Raw genomic sequence first — 21,939 nt, 5'->3', positions numbered from 1 at the left:
TGTTGCCTGGTATGGAGGGTGCTAGCTATAAAGAAAGATTGAGTAGATTAGGATTGTTTTCGTTGGAAAGACGAAGGTTATGGGGGGACCTGATTGAGGTCTACAAAATTATGACAGGTATGGACAGGGTGGATAGAACAAGCTTTTTCCAAGAGTGGGGTGTCAATTACAAGGGGTCACAATTTCAAGGTGAGAGGGGGAAAGTTTAAGGGAGATGTGCGTGGAAAGTTTTTTTACGCAGAGGGTGGTGGGTGCCTGGAACGCTTTGCCAGCGGAGGTGGTAGAGGCGGGCACAATAGCATCATTTAAGATGCATAGAATCATAGAAGTTTACAGCATGGAAACAGGCCCTTCGGCCCAACCAGTCCATGCCGCCCAGTTTTTACCAGTTTTACATGAACGGGTGGGGAACAGAGGGAAGTAGATCCTTGGAAAATAGAAGACCGGTTTAGATAAAGGATCTGGATCGGCGCAGGCTGGGAGGGCCTGTTCCTGTGCTGTAATTTTCTTTGTTATGAACAGACCTTCCACTCCAGTTCTACCAGTGAATCCATTCCAGGTTTTACTTCAACCTCTTTTAGGATTTATTTGACTTGACTGCTTTTACACACACAAATTCCAATATCTAGCCACCGATTTCTCCACAATTATTTCAATTAACATCTCAAAGTGTAATAAGACATCACAAACCAGGGGCGAAATTCTCCCCCAACGGCGCGATGTCCGCCGACTGGCGCCAAACACAGCGCCAATCAGACGGGCATCGCGCCGGCCCAAAGGTGCGGAATGCTCCGCATCTTTGGCGGCCTAGCCCCAACATTGAGGGGCTAGGCCGACGCCGGAGGGATTTCCGCCCCGCCAGCTGGCGGAAATGGCGTTTGTTGCCCCGCCAGCTGGCGCGGAAATGCGGCACATGCGCGGGAGCGTCAGCGGCCGCTGACAGTTTCCCGGGGCATGCGCGGGAGCGTCAGCGGCCGCTGTCAGTTTCCCGCGCATGCGCAGTGGGGAGAGTCTCTTCCGCCTCCGCCATGGTGGAGGCCTTGGCGGAGGCGGAAGGGAAAGAGTGCCCCCACGGCACAGGCCCGCCCGCGGATCGGTGGGCCCCGATCGCGGGCCAGGCCACCGTGGGGGCACCCCCCGGGGTCAGATCGCCCCGTGCCCCCCCCCCCCCCCCCAGAGCCCGCCCACGCCGCCTGGTCCCGCCGGTAAATACCAGGTTTGTTTTACGCCGGCGGGACAGGCAATTTCTGGGCGGGACTTCGGCCCATCCGGGCCGGAGAATCCAGCGGGGGGTCCCGCCAACCGGCGCGGCCCGATTCCCGCCCCTGCCCAATCTCCGATACCGGAGACTTCGGCGGGGGCGGGATTCATGGCGGCCTACGGCCATTCTCCGACCCGGCGGGGGGTCGGAGAATGACACCCCTTACAACCACTTCAGATATCATTCTGACTTCTCACTAGCCAGCACCTTTACAGTTCTGTGACTTGAAATGAACAGTACCCTGTTCTGCTCCCAGTTTCTCTTTATTACTTTAAAGTTAGGCTCCCTGAAAACTCTTTTTCCTTTCTCTAGTTTCCATAAGTAGCTGTCCTTTACATTTCTTGCACTGGCTTTCTTAACCATTACTCCATTGTATGCCTTTCCTTCTAGCAAGGCTGAGAGACATGTTCTAGCTGTCTATCACCAACTGTTGTAGCTTCCAGCTAAATCTAAAGAATAAAAGAAAACTTTTTTCTTACAAGGGCCTCTAGTTGCTAAGCAACTGTGTTTATTCTTCATGCCGTAGCTCTCTCGATCACAGTAGAATCCTAGTTGGAATTGAAACCAACTGTCACACGCAGAGACAGCTTTGGCCATCATGAATCTAACTATAGGTTCCTTCCAGGCACAGAAACATTAAATCAAACCCATCTAAAACTATACCTTATTTCATATGTTTATCAATGCAAATATAAATCCTTTAAAACTACCTTTATTTTCCTAACAAGTGTATAGTAGGTCAGTGGACATGGAAGAAGCATAGATTGGCATTCGTAGAATGAGGAGCTATAGGGGGATGTGCGAGAGGGGGTGGGTGGAAGGGCAGAGCTTGGAATTGGGGATATGAGGGGCCATAGGGGTTGAGTGGGGGGCATAAGGTGGCAGAGGCAGTGCTTGGGGGGTGGGGGTGAAGTTTAGAAGCCCTTTGTGTTTTTATTGAACAAGAAATAGGAATACCCCATTTGGTCCTTCAAGTCTGCTCCAGAATTCAATATGACCGTGGCTGATCTGACTGTTTCCTCCTGCCTATCCCAAGTAACCTTTCCCATTGTTTACTAAGAATCCATCGACCTCTGTCTTGAAAACATTCAAAGACTCTGTTACCACTGTCTTTCAAGGAAGGGAATTCCAAAGACTCGTGACCCTCTGAGAGAAATCAATTATTCTCATCTTTGTCTTAAATGGACAAACCCATATTTTTAAACTGTGACCCCTAGTTATAGATTCTCCCACAACATTAGATTGGATTGGATTTGGAGGAAGCAACCTCACCACATCAATACCCCTCAGGATCTTGTGTTCCGAATCAGGGGCGAAATTCTCCGGAAACGGCGGGATGTCCGCCGACTGGCGCCCAAAACGGCGCAAATCAGACGGGCATCGCGCCGCCCCAAAAGGTGCGGAATGCTCCGCATCTTTGGGGGCCGAGCCCCAACATTAAGGGGCTAGCTCGGCGCCGGACATATTTCCGCCCCGCCAGCTGGCGGAAAAGGCCTTTGGTGCCCCGCCAGCTGGCGCGGAAATGACATCTCCGGGCGGCGCATGCGCGGGAGAGTCAGCGGCCACTGACAGCTTCCCACGCATGCGCAGTGGAGGGAGACTCTTCTGCCTCCGCCATGGTGGAGACCGTGGCGGAGGCGGAAGGGAAAGAGTGCCCCCACGGCACAGGCCCGCCTGCGGATCGGTGGGCCCCGATCGCAGGCCAGGCCACCGTGGGGGCACCCCCCGGGGCCAGATCGCCCCGCGACCCCCAGGACCCCGGAGCCCGCCTGCCTGTCCCGGCGGTAAGGTAGGTGGTTTAATTTACGCCGGCGGGACAGGCATTTTAGCGGCGGGACTTCTGCCCATCCGGGCCGGAGAATCGCGCGGGCGGGCCCGCCAACCGGCGTGGCGCGATTCCCGCCCCCGCCGAATCTCCAGTGCCGGAGACTTCGGCAACCGGTGGGGGCGGGATTCACGCCAGCCCCCGGCGATTCTCCGACCCGGCGGGGGGTCGGAGAATCTCGCCCCAGGTCTCCTCTTACTCCTCTGAACTCCAGCAGAAACAAGCCGAGCCTGTCCAATCTTTCCTCATAAGATAACCTGCCTATTCCTGATATTAGTTTAGTACACCTTCCCTAACTGCTTCTAATGCATTCACATCCTTTCTTACATAAGGAGACCAATACTGTACACAATACTCCAGATGTGATCTGATCAGTGTCCTGTACAATTCAATCATAAACTCCCTACCTTTGTATTCATTTCAACTGAGGTTAAGTCCCACAGCAGCAAGGCAAACCTTTTAAACATACCACCTTGGCACCAAGCTTCCCCCATGGCTGCCTCCAAACATTTTCTCAGATTGGCTGACCTGACTCCATCCTGGAACCCGCAACCAGATCCTGTTGTGAGCCACTTCTCCTGAGGCAGGCAAGCTGAGCCAGAAATTTTCCCGACTCTCATTCCCCGCCTCTAGGATGAAAGTTCAAGTCAATGTCGTAACTACAGGCCATGAATATAAGATAGTCACCAAGCAATTCAGAATAAACTTCCTTATCCAGACAATCATAAGAATGTGAAATGCGCTACGACAGGGAATGAGTGGGTGTCCTGAATAGTATAAATGCATTTGGATTGGATTGGATTTGTTTATTGTCACTTGTACCAAGATACAGTGAAAAGTATTTTTCTGCGAGCGGCTCAACAGATCATTAAGTACATGGGAATAAAAGAAAATACATAATAGGGCATCAAATGGTATACAATGTAACTACATAAGCACCGGCATCGGATGAAGCATACAGGGTGTAGTGTTAATGAGGTCAGTCCATAAGAGGGTCATTTAGGAGTCTGGTAACAGCGGGGAAGAAGCTGTTTTTGAGCTTCTTCCCCGCTGTTACCAGACTCCTAAATGACCCTCCTAAATGATTTACAGGGAAGGTAGACAAACATTTGAGGGAGAAAGGAATTAATAGATGGTTATGATAGTCCATTTTGATGAAGAAAGTTGGGAGAGGTTTGAGTGGAGTATAAGCACAGCATGAACCCTTTGGGCCAAATGAGCTGTTTCTGTGCATTTTGTCCGACCTAATTTAATCCAAATGTGCTGCTATTTTATGCTTTGAAGAAACGTGAGTGAGATAAAGGAACAGTTATGTATCATACAGATAGATTAGGCCAGGTTCAGAAGAGAGGAAATATAGTGAAGAGAACCATGAAAGAATGGGTCCAGTGTGCAGATTAACTTCACAATGAGAAAATTCTGAGCATGTACAAAGAAAGGAAAATCAGTGGAGATGCAGAGAATGGCCTGAGAAAATACAAGATGTGGGAGAAAAATAGAGATTAAGTATATTATGTATTACATTGCTTGTAAAATGAGTGTCATACTTGGTAGTATAACTAACATGTTACAAAGCAGAGTAACCTGGAGAGTACCCTTGACTGCAATGGTACTGAATATCAGATGCTACGTACAACGGGTGACTGACCTGACACCACTAATTTTGTGCCACTGCTGAGGTGACGTTTTACTCCACCTAGTGTAGATGTACATCAGCCGATCTGCTATGATATCGGCCGTTTTATTCTCCAGCCAGAGTTGCAAATTTCATGCATGAGGTCTTGCACTTTTGAAGATGTAACGTGCAGTTCCACCTGCTGCTGTTGGTGATGCCACAGAGCTCTCTGGCATCTAATGGAACAATACTCCCACCAGCAGGAGAGACAATAATACTGCAGCAGTTTGTGACATTTCACTGCTATGGTCAGTGTGGAGACACAATGGATCAGGCACTACATGTCTCCTTCGTCACGCTAGATTCAATTGATTTACAATAGATTACATTGAAAATGAAATGAAATGAAAATCGCTTATTGTCACAAGTAGGCTTCAGAGCACCATATTTCTGAAATTGAGCCCCACTTCATAGGTAATTACTTAGCTGTAAATTATAACTTGGGGTTTACGGAATGAAATTCATTTTTTTGATGATATTCTGTTTGTAGAAAATTTGAATAATTAGCGATCCTGCAACAGCCTAACACCTATTTGTATCCATAGCTACTGTTTGTCTCGCAAACAACAGTTATACAAATCCAAATGCCATCTGGCAGACTCCTGCCAAAGCTTGGCTAGTAGGACAGCAAAAGGTCTGTGAATTCACAAGCACATTTATATATCAATTCTCTGCTGCTTTTTTTCACTGAGCCTTTTTTGGGGCAGAAAGGAAATTCACCTCAACCATGAGATCCTATATTAAATCAGTTGTGATAGATAAGGGGACCTCTGGGATTTCTTTTTCTGTTCACAGCTGGTTGGAATAAGCTTTGCCTGACGAGGGGGCAGGGTAGGCTGGGCATTGGAGGGGTGTGAGATCTCCCCAGAAAGAATAGTTGGGAAAGCATAATGAATCTGCAAAGGGATATATTAAGTGAGTTGGGGGGGGGGGGGGGGGGGGGGGGGGGGGCGGGGGGGGCGGATGACAGATGGAGAATAATGGGAGGAAATGTAAGGTTGTCCACTTGGTAGAAAAATAGAATATTATTTAAATGGTGCAGAAGAATCTGGATATCTTCATGAATGAATTATATGGCACGGTTGCTTCACAGTATAGGGACCCGGGTTCAATTCCGATTCAGATGACTGTCTGTGGAGTTTGCACATTCTCCCCGTGTCTGCGTGGGTTTCCTCCCACAGTCAAACGATGTGCAGGTTAGGTGGATTGGTCATGCTAAATTGCCCCTTGGTGTCCAATGGTTAGGTGGGGTTACGGGGATAGGCCGGGGGATTGGGCCGAGGTGGGGTGGTCTTTCGAAGGGCTGTGTAGACTCAGTGGGGTGAATGGTCTCCTTCACTGTAGGAATTCTATGATAAAGCATTAGCATGCATGTACAGCAAGTAATTAGGAAGACAAATGGAATAATGTCCATTGGTGAAGAGTACAAAAGTTGAGGAAGTCTTGTTACAACTGTAACAAAAGCATTAGTAAGATGACAACTAGAATACTGTGCACAGTTTTGGTCTCCTTACTTAGGAGGGATCCTCAGGGTTGAGGATGACTTGTGTTTGTCCATAGATCTCTGATGGAAGAAGGACCAGTTAATAGAGTGGTGATAAAGGCATATGGGGCACTATGTTCAATTCTGGTCACCACATTATAGGGAGTATGTGATTGCACTGGAGGGGGTGCAGAGGCGATTCACCAGGATGTTACCTGGGATGGAACATTTAAGTTACAAAGAGAAGTTAGATAGGCTTGGGTTGTTTTCGTTGGAGCAGAAAGGCTGAGGGGCGACTTGATCGAAGTGTACAAGATTATGAGGGGCATGGACAGGATGGATAGGCATAGTGGATAGGGATAGGGAGCAGCTGTTCCCCTTAGTTGAAGGGTCTGTTATGGGGGACACAAGTTCAAGGTGAGGGACAGGCGGTTTAGTGGGAATTTGAGGAGGGTGGTGACAGTCTGGAATGCACTGCCTGGGAGGATGGTAGAGGCGGGTTGCCTTACATCCTTTAAAAAGTACCTGGATAAGTACTTGACACGTCATAACATTCAAGGCAATGGGCTAAGTGTAGGCAAATGATATTAGGTGGGCAGGTCAGATGGCTTTCATGCATTGGTGCAGACTCTATGGGCCAAAGGGCCTCTTCTGCACTATTATTTTGTGATTCTGAACCCTGTTGAATTCATGCTGGAGCTGCTACCGAGAAACCAAGTACTGCTTCCTCCACCTCGCTGACCATGGTACAACAGCAGAGATGCCACGTCAATAATTCTCATCACTGAGGCGGAGAGGAAAAAATCTGATAGATATCTGTAACCCTTAAAGGGTCAGCCATGTGTCAATCGGCTGCATTTTGATTCAGAATGTTGTGGGTTCAAGTCCCACTCCAGGTTCTTTAGCAAATAATCTGGGCTGATACTTCAGTGCAGCAATGATGGAGATCTACGCTGTCAGAAGTGCCACCTTTCAAATGAGAGGTTGACAATAGTATAGTGGTTGTGTTACTCGTGGCCTGGGCTACTAATCCAGCAGAATGTAAGTAGCTTGAGAATTAGAATTCAGTTTTAAACAATTGGTTTTGAAGCTGTGGATTGTCATTAGGTACTCAACAGGTTCACTATTATTCTTTAAAAAAACTCAAATCCCAGTCTGGCCCATATATAATTCCAATCCCACACCAATATGGTTGATTCTTAATTTCTCTTAATAATAATAATCTTTCTTATTGTTAAAAGTAGGCATACATTAACACTGCAATGAAGTTGCTGTGAAAAGCCCCTATTCGCCACACTCCGCACTGTTCGTGTACACAGAGAGAGAATTCAGAATGTCCAATTCACCTAACACTTCTTTCGGGACTTGCGAGAGGAAACGGGAGCACCCGGAGGAAACCCACGCAGACATGGGAAGCACGTGCAGACTCCACACAGTGACCCAAACCGGGAATTGAACCTGGGACCCTGGCGCTGTGAAGCAACAGTGCTAACCACTGTGCTACCGTGCCGCTTATAGGTCACTTTGAAGTGACTTAGCAGACCACTGCATTCAGGAAAACTATGAATGGGTAATAAATGACATCTTTGCCAGTGATGCAGAAATCCCAAGAATTAATTAAAATTAAAAATAGTTGGACAGGTTATCTTTAGAATGTTTAGGTTTTACACTGATTATAACATGCACCTTTTAAACTTAGCCAGAGAAAACAGCCACAAAACTGTCCTGTGGCTATGAAAGTTTGATTGGAAGCCAGGCAATATAAATAAAAACCAAAAGTGCTGGAAATGTTCAGCAGGTCAGAGTGATAGAGGCTACAGAACAGAAAAGACCCTTCAGCCCATCATGTGTGCACCAGTCAAAAACAACCACCTAACTATCTAACCCATTTTCCGACACAGCCTTGTATGCCTTGGCATCGCAAGTGCACACCTAAATATTTCTTAAATGTTAGGAGGGTCTCTGCCTCTACCATCCTTTCAGACAGTGAGTTCCAGACTCACACCACCCTCTGGCCCAAAAGGGTCTTCCTCACATCCCCATTATAACCTCCTGTCCCTTACTTTAAATCTATGCCCCTGGTCATTGATTCCTCCACCAAGGGGAAAAGTTTCTTCCTGTCTACTCTATCTATGTCCCTATAATTCCTTAACTTTCTAAATTCTAAGAAATACAACGCTAGTTTGTGTAAGCTCTCTTGTAGTTTTTACCATTCACTTAATCTATTAAAATCTCTTTTTAATTTTATGTTTTTGTTTGCAATGCTTATCTTTGTATCATCAGTTAACTTTGATATGTGGCTTTCTATTCTACCATCTAAGTTGTTAATAAATATGTGCAATTGTTCATGCCACAACACATCCTTGTGCTGAGTAGAGAAATGACTAACATTGTGCCATGAAGCATGATGGTAAAAGAGGCTAATAGACTTGTGTGTGAAGACTGCAACTCAGCAAAATTAGTTTTGTGGGAAACAGAACAACATTTTGTGTCCGGGCTTTTCACTGATAACACTTCATGTTGAAACAGAGAAAACAAGCCTCTCAAGGATGAATGATGCCTATGTGCAAAAGGAATGTTTATAACTAAGAACTAAAAACCTTACAAAAAGAAGAGGCTTCCAAGATTTCAGCAGCAATAACCTTGGGATCAACATTCGCAAGATGAGACACCGAGTTTGAAAATTTAGAGCAGCGCACACCCTCTAGAGCAGCCTGGCCAGTTCTCTCGGTTACACCACCCTGGGCCAGTGCACAGTCAATTCCAGCCCCACAGGTCTGCGCTCAGTCCCAAGTGAATTAACCAATAATTTGTATGTTTTCCGGAGTCTTTGACTGCTCCAATGACTTGCTGGTACCAGATTTGTAAGTAAAACATAAAAAAAACTTTATAACTGGAGAAGAGATAAACATATCATGGTAATAATAGAACAATGGTCTGCTAATGTAACTATTCCCCGAACACCATCCCACTCTCCACCCACGCATACACAAGACAGACATACAGTGGGGTAGGGAAGGATCAAAATAATGGGGATTAAACTGGGAATGAGAGATTTGAGTATCTTCGCTGCTGAGGTTGAGGTCTTTGTGGACAATGATCTTCTCAGGAAACAAAGTGTTGAAACCACTAGATGGGTTGGAACTTCTAGCTAGAACCTTCATCAGGCTGTAAGGGTTCCTCTTGGGAGTCACCTTTACTTCTTCTGACCTGGGCTTTCACACAGAAGATTCCCCTCGGGTATGTGCAATTCTAACTTGCATCCATCAGATGGACTACCTGCCTCACTGAGTCAAATCTAAAGTTCTCAACATGAGAGTTTAAAATTGATTTTCAAAGAACCCTTCTGCCTGCAGGTGGCACTGGACTGGATTCTCATCCAAGTTATACTGAACCTTCAGGAAGAATCCCTCAGGTGGACAGAATTCAGAGTTCTGGCTTCACAGTTGTCTGATCAGAATCAAAATTATTGCTGACCAACAGCTCCCAGGTTGTGCAGATAGAGGAAGGTATTTTGTCCCTAGTCATCAAATGAGAGAGAGATCTGATTTAGCTTCCCAGCCTCTTGATCAAGAGTAGAACTTTCACAGGCAGAGAGCTGCTAGTGATTCAAACTTGCTTCTTGCTGCTCTTGAGATCTAAGCAGAACTGAAATAAGATGAAGACTGTTCTTCCAGAATCTTCTGAAGGCTCCACCAATCAACATCAAGAGCAGGATATGCCCCAGAATTTCAGAAGAGCTTATTGGCAGCTAGCCAAGTTCATTTGACCCTGCCACATAGCACACTGCATCAAGGACCAGTTCAAATAGCATATTAAACCAGGGGTGTTTCAGTTTAAAAACCAAAGTCAGCAATTGAAGTAGCCAGCAGAACTGAAGTTAAAAAGGGAAACAAAGGTCAGACAAGGATTTAAAAGAGGTTCCTTGCATCTCTAACAAGTAGTATTTTGAGTTCAAGTTGTGAGCCTTGAAACCAATGTAACTGTTCAAATAAGCACATAATTAAAGTCTTAGTGAGTTAAATAAAGCTTGAATTGAGTAGAATCTACATTATGACTGAATTGTCTTTTTCGTCAGTTGAAGCCAGTAAAGGGCAGCAACATTTTGGTACCTCAGATGGGACAGTTCAGAGCAGTCGGTTTAGTCCAGCGTTAACATCTCAGTAACTCAGCCTGAGCCTGAATTAAGAGGACAGTGAGCCCCATGTGATAGCCAGAATTAATTGACTGAGGGAGCATAAAGCAAAGGACTGGGTAGCTGATTAGTTCTGAGGGTGTGTTCAAACCACCGACATTGCAGACACATTGTTAGTGCAGAAGATTAGTGATTAACGGTTAATAGGCAAAGCTAGCCTCCAGTAATAATAATAATCTTTATTGTCAGAAGTAGGCTTACATTAACAATGCAATGAAGTTACTGTGAAAATCCCCTAGTCGCGACTCTCCGACGCCTGTTCGGGTACACTGAGGGAGAATTCAGAATGTCCAATTCACCTAACGAGCACGTCTTTTCGGACTTGTGGGAGGAAACCGGAGCATCTGGAGGAAACAGTCACCTGAAACACCACCGTAAGCTCCAATTGTATGGAGCAGTTCGGAGTAGGTTTTAAACTCCAGACAACAAATGCTTACAGGAATCAGTGTAATTGACCAGTTTGAAGCCTTTCTGTTTGAAGCGTTTGATGATTTCACCGACAATCCCTCTCTGGACACCATCCAGCTTCATCGCAATGTTGGTTTGTTCCTTGTTCCCAGACATTGTTTCTGTTTCTCTGGATCTCGCAGCCACGGGAAAAAGAAAATCAGCCTTGAGGGGTGTTCAGCAAACCTCAAGTGTTTAGACAAGAGACCGGATGGGACGCTAGCAACAAAGGTATCTGGAAATTAGTTTACAAGGATTAAGGAGAGACACTTTCTTCTCTTCCTCTCCACCAGATCGGTGTGCAATCCAAAAAAAACGGTCAATTACTGTTTTGATTCACTGAGTCCTGAGAAATGGCTGAGTCTCGGCTAGAATGGGAAAAGGTATCTAAACCATAAATGCCCAAATCAATAGACAGTTTGGGGAAAGAATTAAAGGGTCTGGGACCTGTCAGACAGCGATAGTGGGAAGAAGCCCATTCAGCATTAAGAAAACACGTGTCTAATGCGAGACAGCCACAGCAATACGTAGTTGCATGTGAGAATTAAGTGATAAAGAAATGGAGATAGAAAATTTGAGACCTGAATTGGAATCTGCGAAATCAGATTTATCGATATCACAGTATACATTACTTACAGAGGTGCAAAAGAATCAGGTGAATTTGGTCCATATGAACCAATTCCAAATGGAAACTGAGAAAGCTTATCTGGAAAGGGAGCGAGCTGTTAATGAACGAAGCCCAGTTCAGATGGAAGTTGAGGAATTAAATGAGAGATGTGCTGATTTATAAGCAACCGTAAAAGTGTTGCATCAAACGAGTAAAATTTCCCAACATCAAAGCACTGCCATTTGAGATGTCAGCATGAGATAGATAAGTTGAAGTCACAACTCCAGATCCAGAGGGGTCTGATGTACAGCTTTGGAGTTGTAGAATCAAAGAATATGGAGGAAGGTGAGGTAGATTGGGGTGAACTGGATGTAGCCGCACAAGAATACAGCAATCGGGAGGAAATTGAGTGGCCTGACCCTCCTCTTTCGTCTGAATTTTGTAGCTCCATTCCCTTCCCTCCAATTCCTATGAACCCCATTACAACAACACAGACCAGGGGCATAGAGTACGATATGTCACATACAGTGCCCAGTTATCAGAAATAGGAAAAAAGATCCTGATATATGAACAGGCTGCAGATCCTCATGAGTTCTTTAATTACGCCCATCAACAGGGGTTCTTCACAGTTTGGATGTGGATGAGGAGGGGAACTCTTGTTGATGTGTTTAGGTTCAGCTGTTCACTCAGCCTTACCAGACCCTCAGAACATAGGAGGGGGAACACTCAAGGAAATGAAAACAGCAATACTAACAGCTGTGGGATACAGTCGAGGGGACGCGGTAGAAGGTTTGAATAGGTGCAGGCAAAGGAAAGACGAATATCCCAAGTCCTTTGCTAACCACCTGTGAACACATTTTAATGAGGTATACGGACCAGTTTTAATCGACAAAATCTAGGTGTGTTGATTCCCCGATGGACTGGATCTTTATCACATTCTACTGAAGAAGGAAAGAAGGCGTGCTAAACCATTGACAGGACCACCCCCACCTGCACAGAACAGTCGGTATTGAGGCGCCTAACACAGGTGTGGAATAAGGAGATTACGGAAATAGGGAAGATAAAACAGACCGGGGGAGATGTACCTGTGAAATCACCAGTCATTGGATTGGTTTATGGTCAAGGTACAGTGAAAAGTATTTTTCTGCACGCAGCTCAAACAGATCATTTAGTGCATGAAAAGAAAATAGGTAATATTCCGGGTTGCAACGATGCGGAGCTAAGCCGCGCGATTCGGCAGCTCCCGCGAAGACGGACTTTTGGGCCCGCGAACGGAGCCCCAACGGCACTTTTTAAAAACCCAACCCGTGGGGAAGGAAGGAGAAAGGTCCCCTACTAACCTGCATGGACCGGACCCGCAGCGAAACGGCGAAAAAAGCAGCCCTGGAGTAGCGGGAGAAGAAGGGAAAAAAGCAAAATGGCGGCGCCCACGGACAAAGAGGAGATGCAAGAGTTCATCAAGTGCTGCTTCGAGGAGCTGCACAAGGAGATGATGGCGCCTATCCTGGCAATGATTGAAAGACTTGGAGCAACCCAGAAAGCCCAAGAGGTGAAGATCCAGGAAAAAGTGAGTGAGAACGACGACGAGCTCGTGGGCCTGACGGAGAGAGTGGAGCGGCACGAGGCGCTGCACAAGACGTGGGCGGGAAGACTCGAAGACCTGGAGAACAGGTCAAGGAGAAACAATTTGAGGATCCTGGGTCTCCCAGAAGGAGTGGAGGGGGCCCATGCCGCGGCATATGCGGGCACAATGATCGGGACGCTGATGGGTGCGGAGGCCCCCCCGGGATTGCTGGAGCTGGATGGGATGCACCGAGTGCTAGCGAGGAAGCCCAAGGCAAATGAGCCGCCAAGGGCGATGGTGGTGAGATTTCACCGGTTTACGGACAGAGAGAGGGTCCTGAAATGGGCCAAGAAGGAACGGAGCAGCAAGTGGGACAATGCGGAGATCAGAATATACCCAGACTGGAGCGCGGAGGTCGCTAAGCGGAGAACAGATTTCAACCGGGCCAAAGCGGTGCTGCATCGGAAAGGAGTGAAATTTGGAATGTTGCAGCCAGCGCGACTGTGGGTTACATATAATGGCCAACACCACTACTTCGAAACGCCCGAAGAGGCGTGGACCTTTATACTAGCTGAAAAATTGGACTCTAATTGAGGGTTTGTGTGGGAGGGGGGTGTTTGAGGGTTGAAGTATGATGGTTGTTGTACATAGGGGGTCAACCACACGCAGGAAATGTTATATGGGATGGGGGAGAGGGACAAGGCCGCGACAGGAGCTGCGCCATGGAGGGCGGGGCAGGCTTTGGAAAGCGCGTGGTTTTCTTTCCCGCGCGCGGCAAGAAAGGCGGGAAGGGGAACGAAGGAATGTACATTGATTGGGAGATTCCCACACGGGGGGGTCAAAGGGATGGCGGGGGAAGCCGGGGTCAGCAGGTGTTAGCTGACTTACGGGAGGGATATGGAGGGAGCAAAAAAGCTAGACGGGGATCTAGCGGGGTGGGGTGGGGGGGGGGGGAAGAGGAGGGGGGAAAGGGTTGCCGCTGCACTGGCCGAAAGAGAACGGGACACAGAAGAGGTGGCTGGGACGGGGGTCCCCCGGCTGGGGGACTGGAGAGTGAGGGAGGCACGGACAAGGGACTGGCCCAGAAAAGGAGATGGCTAGTCGGCGGGGGGGGGGGGGGGGGGGGGAAGAGTCCCTCCAATCCGGCTGATAACGTGGAACGCGAGGGGCCTGAATGGGCCGGTGAAGCGGGCTCGAGTGTTCGCGCACTTGAAGGGACTGAAGGCAGACGTGGCAATGCTCGAAGAGACACACCTGAAGGTGGCGGACCAGGTCAGGTTAAGAAAGGGATGGGTAGGACAGGTATTTCACTCGGGATTGGACGCGAAAAATAGAGGGGTGGCAATTCTCGTGGGAAAGCATGTGTCATTTGAGGCCAAGACTATTGTAGCGGATAATGGAGGGAGATATGTGATGGTGAGTGGTAGGTTGCAAGGGACGTGGGTGGTGTTGGTAAATGTATACGCCTCGAAATGGGATGATGCTGGATTTATGAAGCGCATGTTGGGGCGCATTCCGGACCTGGAGGTAGGAGGACTGATAATGGGAGGGGACTTCAATACAGTGCTGGACCCAGCACTGGACCACTCCAGATCAAGGACGGGAAGGAGACCGGCGGCGGCCAAGGTGCTCAGGGGTTTTATGGATCAGATGGGGGGAGTGGACCCATGGAGGTTTGCAAGACCGCAGGCCAGGGAATTTTCTTTTTTCTACCACGTACATAAGGCTTACTCCCGGATAGATTTCTTTGTTCTGGGCAGGGCGCTCATCCCGAGAGTGGAGGGGACGGAGTATTCGGCCATAGCCGTTTCGGATCATGCCCCGCACTGGGTGGAACTGGAGCTGGGAGAGGAGAGGGACCAACGCCCGCTGTGGCGGCTGGATTTGGGACTGCTGGCAGATGAGGTGGTGTGTGGGAAGGTGAGGGGGTGTATTGAAAGGTACTTAGAGGCCAACGACAACGGGGAGATGCGAGTGGGGGTGGTATGGGAGGCGTTGAAGGCGGTGATCAGGGGAGAGCTGATCTCCATCAGGGCTCATAGGGAGAAGACAGAGGGAATGGAAAGGGAGAGATTAGTGGGGGAGATCTTGCGAGTGGACAGGAGATGCGCAGAGGCTCCGGAGGAAAGATTACTTGGGGAAAGGTGACGGCTCCAGACGGAGTTTGACCTGCTGACCACGGGCAAGGCGGAGGCACAGTGGAGGAAGGCGCAAGGGGTGACCTACGAGTACGGGGAAAAGGCTAGTCGGATGCGGGCGCACCAGCTCCGTAAGAGGGTGGCAGCGAGGGAAATAGGGGGAATCAAAGATGGAAGGGGAGCCACGGTTCGAAGTGCAACAAAAATAAATAAGGTATTCAAGGCCTTCTATGAAGAGCTGTACAGATCCCAGCCCCCGGGGGGGGAAGGGGGGATGAGGCGATTCCTGGACCAGCTGGGGTTCCCGAGGGTGGGGGAGCAGGAGGCGGTTGGTTTGGGGGCACCAACTGGGTTGGAGGAGTTGAGTAAGGGTTTGGGGAGCATGCAGGGGGGGGGGGGGAAGGCCCCGGGGCCGGACGGGTTCCCGGTGGAGTTCTATAGAAAATATGTGGACCTGCTGGCCCCGCTACTAGTGAGGACCTTCAACGAGGCAAGAGAGGAGGGAACCCTGCCCCAGACAATGTCGGAGGCGACAATCTCCTTGATTCTAAAGCGAGACAAGGATCCACTGCAATGTGGATCGTACAGGCCGATTTCGCTCCTTAATGTGGATGCTAAGCTATTGGCGAAAGTACTGGCCACTAGGATTGAGTACTGTGTCCCGGGGGTGATTCACGAGGACCAAACGGGATTCGTAAAGGGCAGGCAGTTAAATACCAATGTGCGGCAGCTCTTAAACGTGATAATGATGACATCGGAGGAGGGAGAGGCGGAGATAGTGGCAGGTATGGATGCGGAAAAAGCCTTTGACTGAGTAGAGTGGGAGTACCTCTGGGAGGTTTTGCGCAGGTTTGGGTTCGGGGGAGGGTATATTAGATGGGTTAAGCTCCTTTACAGCACCCCGGTGGCGAGTGTAGTGACGAACCGGCGGAGGTCGGAGTACTTTCGGCTGTACCGAGGGACGAGGCAGGGGTGCCCCCTGTCCCCCCTGTTGTTTGCATTGGCCATATCACTTAGGGAGTCTAAGAAATGAAGGGGGATAGTCCGCGGGGGAGAGGAGCATCGGGTATCGCTATATGCGGATGACCTGCTGCTATACGTGGTGGACCCAATGGAGGGGATGGTGGAGGTCATGCAGACTCTGAAGGAGTTTGGAGAGTTCTCGGGCTACAAGCTTAATGTAGAGAAGAGTGAGCTTTTTGTATTACAGGCAGGGGACCAAGAAAGGGATAGGGGAACTGCCGCTGAGGAGGGCGGAGAGGAGTTTTCGGTATCTGGGGATCCAGATAGCCAGACGTTGGGGGGCCCTACATAAACTGAATTTGACGAGGGTGGTGGAGCAAATGGAGGAGGATTCTAAAAGATGGGACATGCTCCCGCTCTCGCTGGCGGGTAGGGTGCAGTCGGTCAAAATGGTGGTCCTTCCGAGGTTTTTGTTCGTGTTTCAGTGCCTCCCCATCGTGATCACCAAGGGCTTTTTCAAGAGAGTAGGTAGGAGTATTATGGGGTATGTGTGGGCAAATAAGACCCCGAGGGTTAGGAGAGGGTTCTTGGAACGCAGCAGGGACCGAGGAGGGTTGGCTTTGCCAAACCTAGGGAGTTACTACTGGGCAGCAAACGTGGCGATGATCCGCAAGTGGGTCATGGAGGGAGAGGGGGTGGCATGGAAGAGGATGGAGATGGCGTCCTGTAAAGGAACGGGCCTGGGGGCATTGGTAACGGCACCGCTGCCGCTCTCGCCGACAAAAAGGGGCAGCACGGTAGCCTTGTGGATAACACAATTGCTTCACAGCTCCAGGGTCCCAGGTTTGATTCCAGCTTGGGTCACTGTCTGCGGAGTCTGCACATCCTCCCCGTGTGTGCGTGGGTTTCCTCCGGGTGCTCCGGTTTCCTCCCACAGTCCAAAGATGTGCAGGTTAGGTGGATTGGCCATGATAAATTGCCCTTAGTGTCCAAAATTGCCCTTAGTGTTGGGTGGGGTTACTGGGTTATGGGGATAGGGTGGCGGTGTTGGCCTTGGGTAGGGTGCTCTTTCCAAGAGCCGGTGCAGACTCGATTGGCCGAATGGCCTCCTTCTGCACTGTAAATTCTATGAAATTCTATGAAAATACACCACAAGCCTGGTGGTGGCGGCAACACTAAGGATCTGGGGCCAGTGGAGAAGGCACAGGGGTGCAATGGGAGCATCGGTGTGGTCCCCGATCAGGGGTAACCACCGGTTTGTCCCGGGGAAGATGGACGGGGGGTTTCAAGGCTGGCATCGGGCGGGGATAAGAAGAATGGGGGACCTGTTCATTGACGGGACATTTGCGAGCCTAGGGGCACTGGAGGAGAAATTTGAGTTACCCTCGGGAAATGCATTTAGATATATGCAGGTGAGGGCTTTTGTGAGGCGACAGGTGAGGGAATTTCCGTTGCTCCCGGCACAAGAAGTTCAAGATAGGGTGATCCCGGGGGTATGGGTCGGGGAGGGCAAGGTGTCGGAAATATACCAAGAGATGAAAGAAGAGGGGGAAGCGCTAGTAGAAGAATTGAAAGGTAAATGGGAGGAGGAGATTGTGGAAGGGCTATGGGCTGATGCCCTGGGTAGGGTCAATACCTCCTCCTAGTGTGCCAGGCTCAGTCTGATACAATTTAAGGTGGTTCACAGAGCTCATTTGACGAGGGCGAGGCTGAGTAGGTTCTTTGGGGTAGAGGATAGATGTGAAAGATGTTCAGGGAGCCCGGCGAACCATGTCCATATGTTTTGGTCATGCCCGGCATTGGAAGGGTTCTGGAGAGGTGTGGCGGGAGTAATATCCCAGGTGGTGAAAGTCCGGGTCAAGCCAAGCTGGGGACTAGCAATATTTGGAGTAGTGGATGAGCCGGGAGTGCAGGAGGCGAAAGAGGCCGGAATTCTGGCCTTTGCGTCCCTAGTAGTCCGGCGAAGGGTCTTGCTATTGTGGAAGGAGGCGAAGCCCCCCAGCCTGGAGGCCTGGATTAATGACATGGCGGGGTTCATAAAATTGGAGAGAATTAAGTTTGCTTTGAGAGGGTCTGCACAGAGGGGTTTTACAGGCGGTGGCAACCGTTCCTAGAATATCTCGCGGAGCGTTAGAAGAAGGTCGGTCAGCAGCAGCAGCAACCCTGGGGGGGGGGGGAAACGAGAGATTGTTTGAGGGGATGGACGAGCGGGAGATGGCATGGAGGATGGGGAGAAACGGTACGTGCGGCCAAGAGCCAGTGTATAAAGCTATGTAAATATACCATCTTGCCATGTATGTATATATCTTGCTCAGGGAGATTTTGCGTTATTTTGTTACGGGGGGGGGGGGGGGGGGGGGGGGGGGGGTTATTGTTTGTAAGGGGAAAAAATTGTGTTGTTAAAAAACCTTAATAAAAAATATTTTTTTAAAAAAGAAGAAAATAGGTAATAGGGCAACACAAGGTACACAATGTAAATACGTAGACATCGGGTGAAGTGTACAACAGTAGTATTAATCAGATCAGTCCATAAGAGGGTCGTTTAGGGGTCTGGTAACCGCGGGGAAGAAGCTGTTTTTGAGTCTGTTCATGTGTAACCCGGGTGGGAAGGGTCTTTGATTAGGCTGCCCTGCTTCCCGCTTTCCCAAGGCAGCGGGAGGTGTAGACAGTCAATGGCTGGGAGGCGGGTTTGTGTGATGGACTGGGTGGTGTTCATGACTCTCTGAAGTTTCTTGAGGCCTTGGGTCAAGCAGTTACCATACCAGGCTGTGATGCAGCCAGATAGGATGCTTTCTGTGGTGCACTTGTAAAAGTTGGTAAGTGTCACTGTGGACATGCCATAGAGTATGTGCCCCTTATCTGTGCTCCCTGGGCTGGATTCTCCAATTTGGAGACTATGTCCCCACATCACATGGGAATGGCAGGAAAACTGGCGCAAAACAGCCACCGATTCCCCGCTTTGCTGGGGGCTAGCAGGAAGGCAGACGAGAGCATCCAGCTTTATCTGCCGATACAGCCCGGAGAATTGCGGGGTCCATGGCCAAGCATGCGCACGGCGGTGGCCTGCTGCAGCCGCGCCGTGCTTCATGGCGGATGCCGCTTGCGGACCCGGCCCATGAAATAGACCCCCCCTTCAGCCGGCCCGTGCGCCCCAACCACCCCACCACAGTGCCCCCAGCCCCGAATTTGTCCATCCCTGCCCTCCTTGACTGTGGCGGCGCTGGACTGAGTCCGCAGCTGCCACGCCAAGTTCACGGCAGATGAGACCACACATGTCCCACAGGTGCAAAGATTTTCAAACTACAGGAGCTGTGCAGGGACCACGATTGCAAACAGGCTGCTGCTAAATTCTACTGTTAAATATAGCGGCAGTTCCTTTTACTTCTACTTTTGCTTTTTTCTAGCGGATCCATCAAAGAACAGGTTCAAAGATTTTCAACCTACAGGAGCTGTGCAGGGACCATGATCGCAAACAGGCTGCTGCTAAATTCTACTGTCTCCTGATGCTCAAGAAACAGTTGGTGCTTGAACTCCACCAAAATGAACCCTATACTGACATCATTGCAACCCCAGGAGCAACATTTTACCTCTGAGTACAAATTGTTTTCCTTTTGCCTCTTTAACATAGCCTTCAGGATTACAAGAAGTATTTTTATACCTTCTGATATTACATTAGAACTTATGATTCAGATAATGATAACCATTCCTCAAATCACAAATGTCTCAAAATAATTTTTTAAAAACATTTCTGACCTGAAATACCACAGTCCTCCTATGGTAAAGGAAGAGTTCATCTAAGGATAAAGTTAAAGGGAGAGTTCCTCCCAGAGGGTTTAACACTTGCAAGTAAATTAAAGCACATTGACCAATCCAAAAGCAATTCTCAGAATTAGTTGGACTCTGCAAAGAAAAGGTTCCCAGCTGCGATCTACTTAAGTAGTTGTCAACATTGTCCCTTAATTACTTGAACATTGCTTAACCTGTGAAGAGAATTCAAAGAGCATTGAACAAAGGTCAGCCTGAAGTGTAATAGCAGTACCAGGCATTACTTAACACTGATTAGATAGTGAGGTTAGCAGATCGTCAAGATAGGTACTTTGATCTATTTGTCCTGTACCTCTACTCACTATGTTTAGCCCCGCTAAGTTAACTTACTAGGGAAGATTCTCCTTGTCCTGTGTCTGGAGATATTGAACTGAGCTCAGACAATACAGGAAAAGAGCAGGGAGGAGTGCACAGCCCTAAGAGCACCCATCCAGTTTCCAGTATTCACATCACCTAAGTGAACCAATAGTTGAGTCAAGAATACCCTTAAAAATCTATGGTTGTTGATGTACTTGTTTATCTTGGTCTATGTCCTCATTCTATCAATTTGTCTGTCCCATTATCATTGGGAGTGTTCAGAAATATATACATTTCTTTATAATTAGAATAATTTCAACATAAAACATTATTTTAAGGTTTTTGTTTTAAAGTTTTACGTTTGCACTGTTTTTGTACTTAATAGCAGTTCTATTTTTGCAAATAGCTTGATTTGCTTCACTTTGTTTTTGTACTTGCTACAATTATTCCTCATGGCTGTATTAACTTTGAAGGCAGGCAATTTGTTTTTTGGTTAACAATAATTGCCACAAAATAATCTGTACTTGCTTCTGTTGCTCAATAGGGAGTGTTTTCTTTGTGGTCTTTGGAACTATGGTTTTTGGCTGCGATATTTAACCTCTGTACGTAAATAAACAATGTTTGCTGGTGTTTGCAAACACTGGGCTGGCAGAGTAGTTTATTATGTTGCTGCATTAATTATAGAAATTAGCTTGATAAGAGGCCAAGAAATATGCTTCGATCTGGCTGAGAAATTGGATTTAAATATTCACTCCACCACATGTACGCCCAAATATCCAAACACGAAAGTAGTAGAAGATCATTAGGTCTAACAAGGTTGTTCCAATTCAGGCTACTTCCCAATATTTGTGCCCACCACAAAAGCCAGCTTCCTATGAGCTACACCTTGACCTTTTGGGTAAAGAAACATTGAACATCGCACCAAAACAGCATACTGAGGATATTAGAAATCTGACAAAAACAGAAAATGCTGGAAATACTCAGCAGGTCTGGCAAGCTCTGTAGATAGAGAAACAGTTATTGCTCCAAGTTCCTCATACTGTGTGTGACCTGAATTAGCAGAGATTTCACCGCATTTTATGAGCTCTTCGAATCATTGGATAAAATACCTGCTAAAAGACCATGGGCTGGATTTTCCGTTCCGGCACGCCTGGAATGCGTTCTCTGATGGGACGGAGAATCGGGTGTCAGGGCAATATCAGGGTTGGCATCCCGATGCTCTGACCCACCGCTGGTGGCGTGAACAGGTTCCATGCCGCACGTCAGCGGGAGCATCTAAATAAATGCAAATGGGTCATAATGATCCATTGACATCTATTTAGCGGGCCCTATGCTACGCCCTCCGTAATTCTCCAATCCCTGCGGCCAGGAATCATGTGGGCGCAGTTCACTTATGATCTCTACAACCGTGGCCCTGGTGTGGTGGGCCAGGGGGGGCAATCGTGGCACCACGCCAGGGCAATGGTGGTAGAGACTATCCGAGGCCCAACCCTCCCGAACCACAACGCACAGCAGCCACATCCCAGGATTGCCTGGGTGCCCCCAAGTACAGGGGTGACCTGATCTGTTGCCCCCCCCCCCCCCCCACACCCCCGGGACTCCTGTGATAGGGAGATCACCCACAGGAACCCCTGTGATAGGGAGAACCCACAAGGACCT

The 21,939-nt window shown here is 48.5% G+C and overlaps 1 protein-coding gene across 1 annotated transcript in view; it reads left to right on the top strand.

Annotated features, from left to right (window-relative positions):
* LOC140428633 (double-strand-break repair protein rad21 homolog) overlaps positions 1-20,846 on the top strand; it is a 135,274-nt gene extending 114,428 nt beyond the window's left edge. Inside the window, exon 14 of the mRNA XM_072515300.1 lies at positions 19,563-20,846. Coding sequence (XP_072371401.1) covers positions 19,563-19,751 — 189 coding nt within the window. The 3' untranslated portion in view covers positions 19,752-20,846. The remainder of the gene's footprint in view (positions 1-19,562) is intronic.
* Positions 20,847-21,939: the final 1,093 nt, after the last annotated feature.

The sequence above is a fragment of the Scyliorhinus torazame genome, chromosome 8 (assembly GCF_047496885.1).
Source record: "Scyliorhinus torazame isolate Kashiwa2021f chromosome 8, sScyTor2.1, whole genome shotgun sequence".
NCBI lineage: Eukaryota > Metazoa > Chordata > Chondrichthyes > Carcharhiniformes > Scyliorhinidae > Scyliorhinus > Scyliorhinus torazame.
This window is presented reverse-complemented; position numbering and strand designations above follow the sequence as displayed.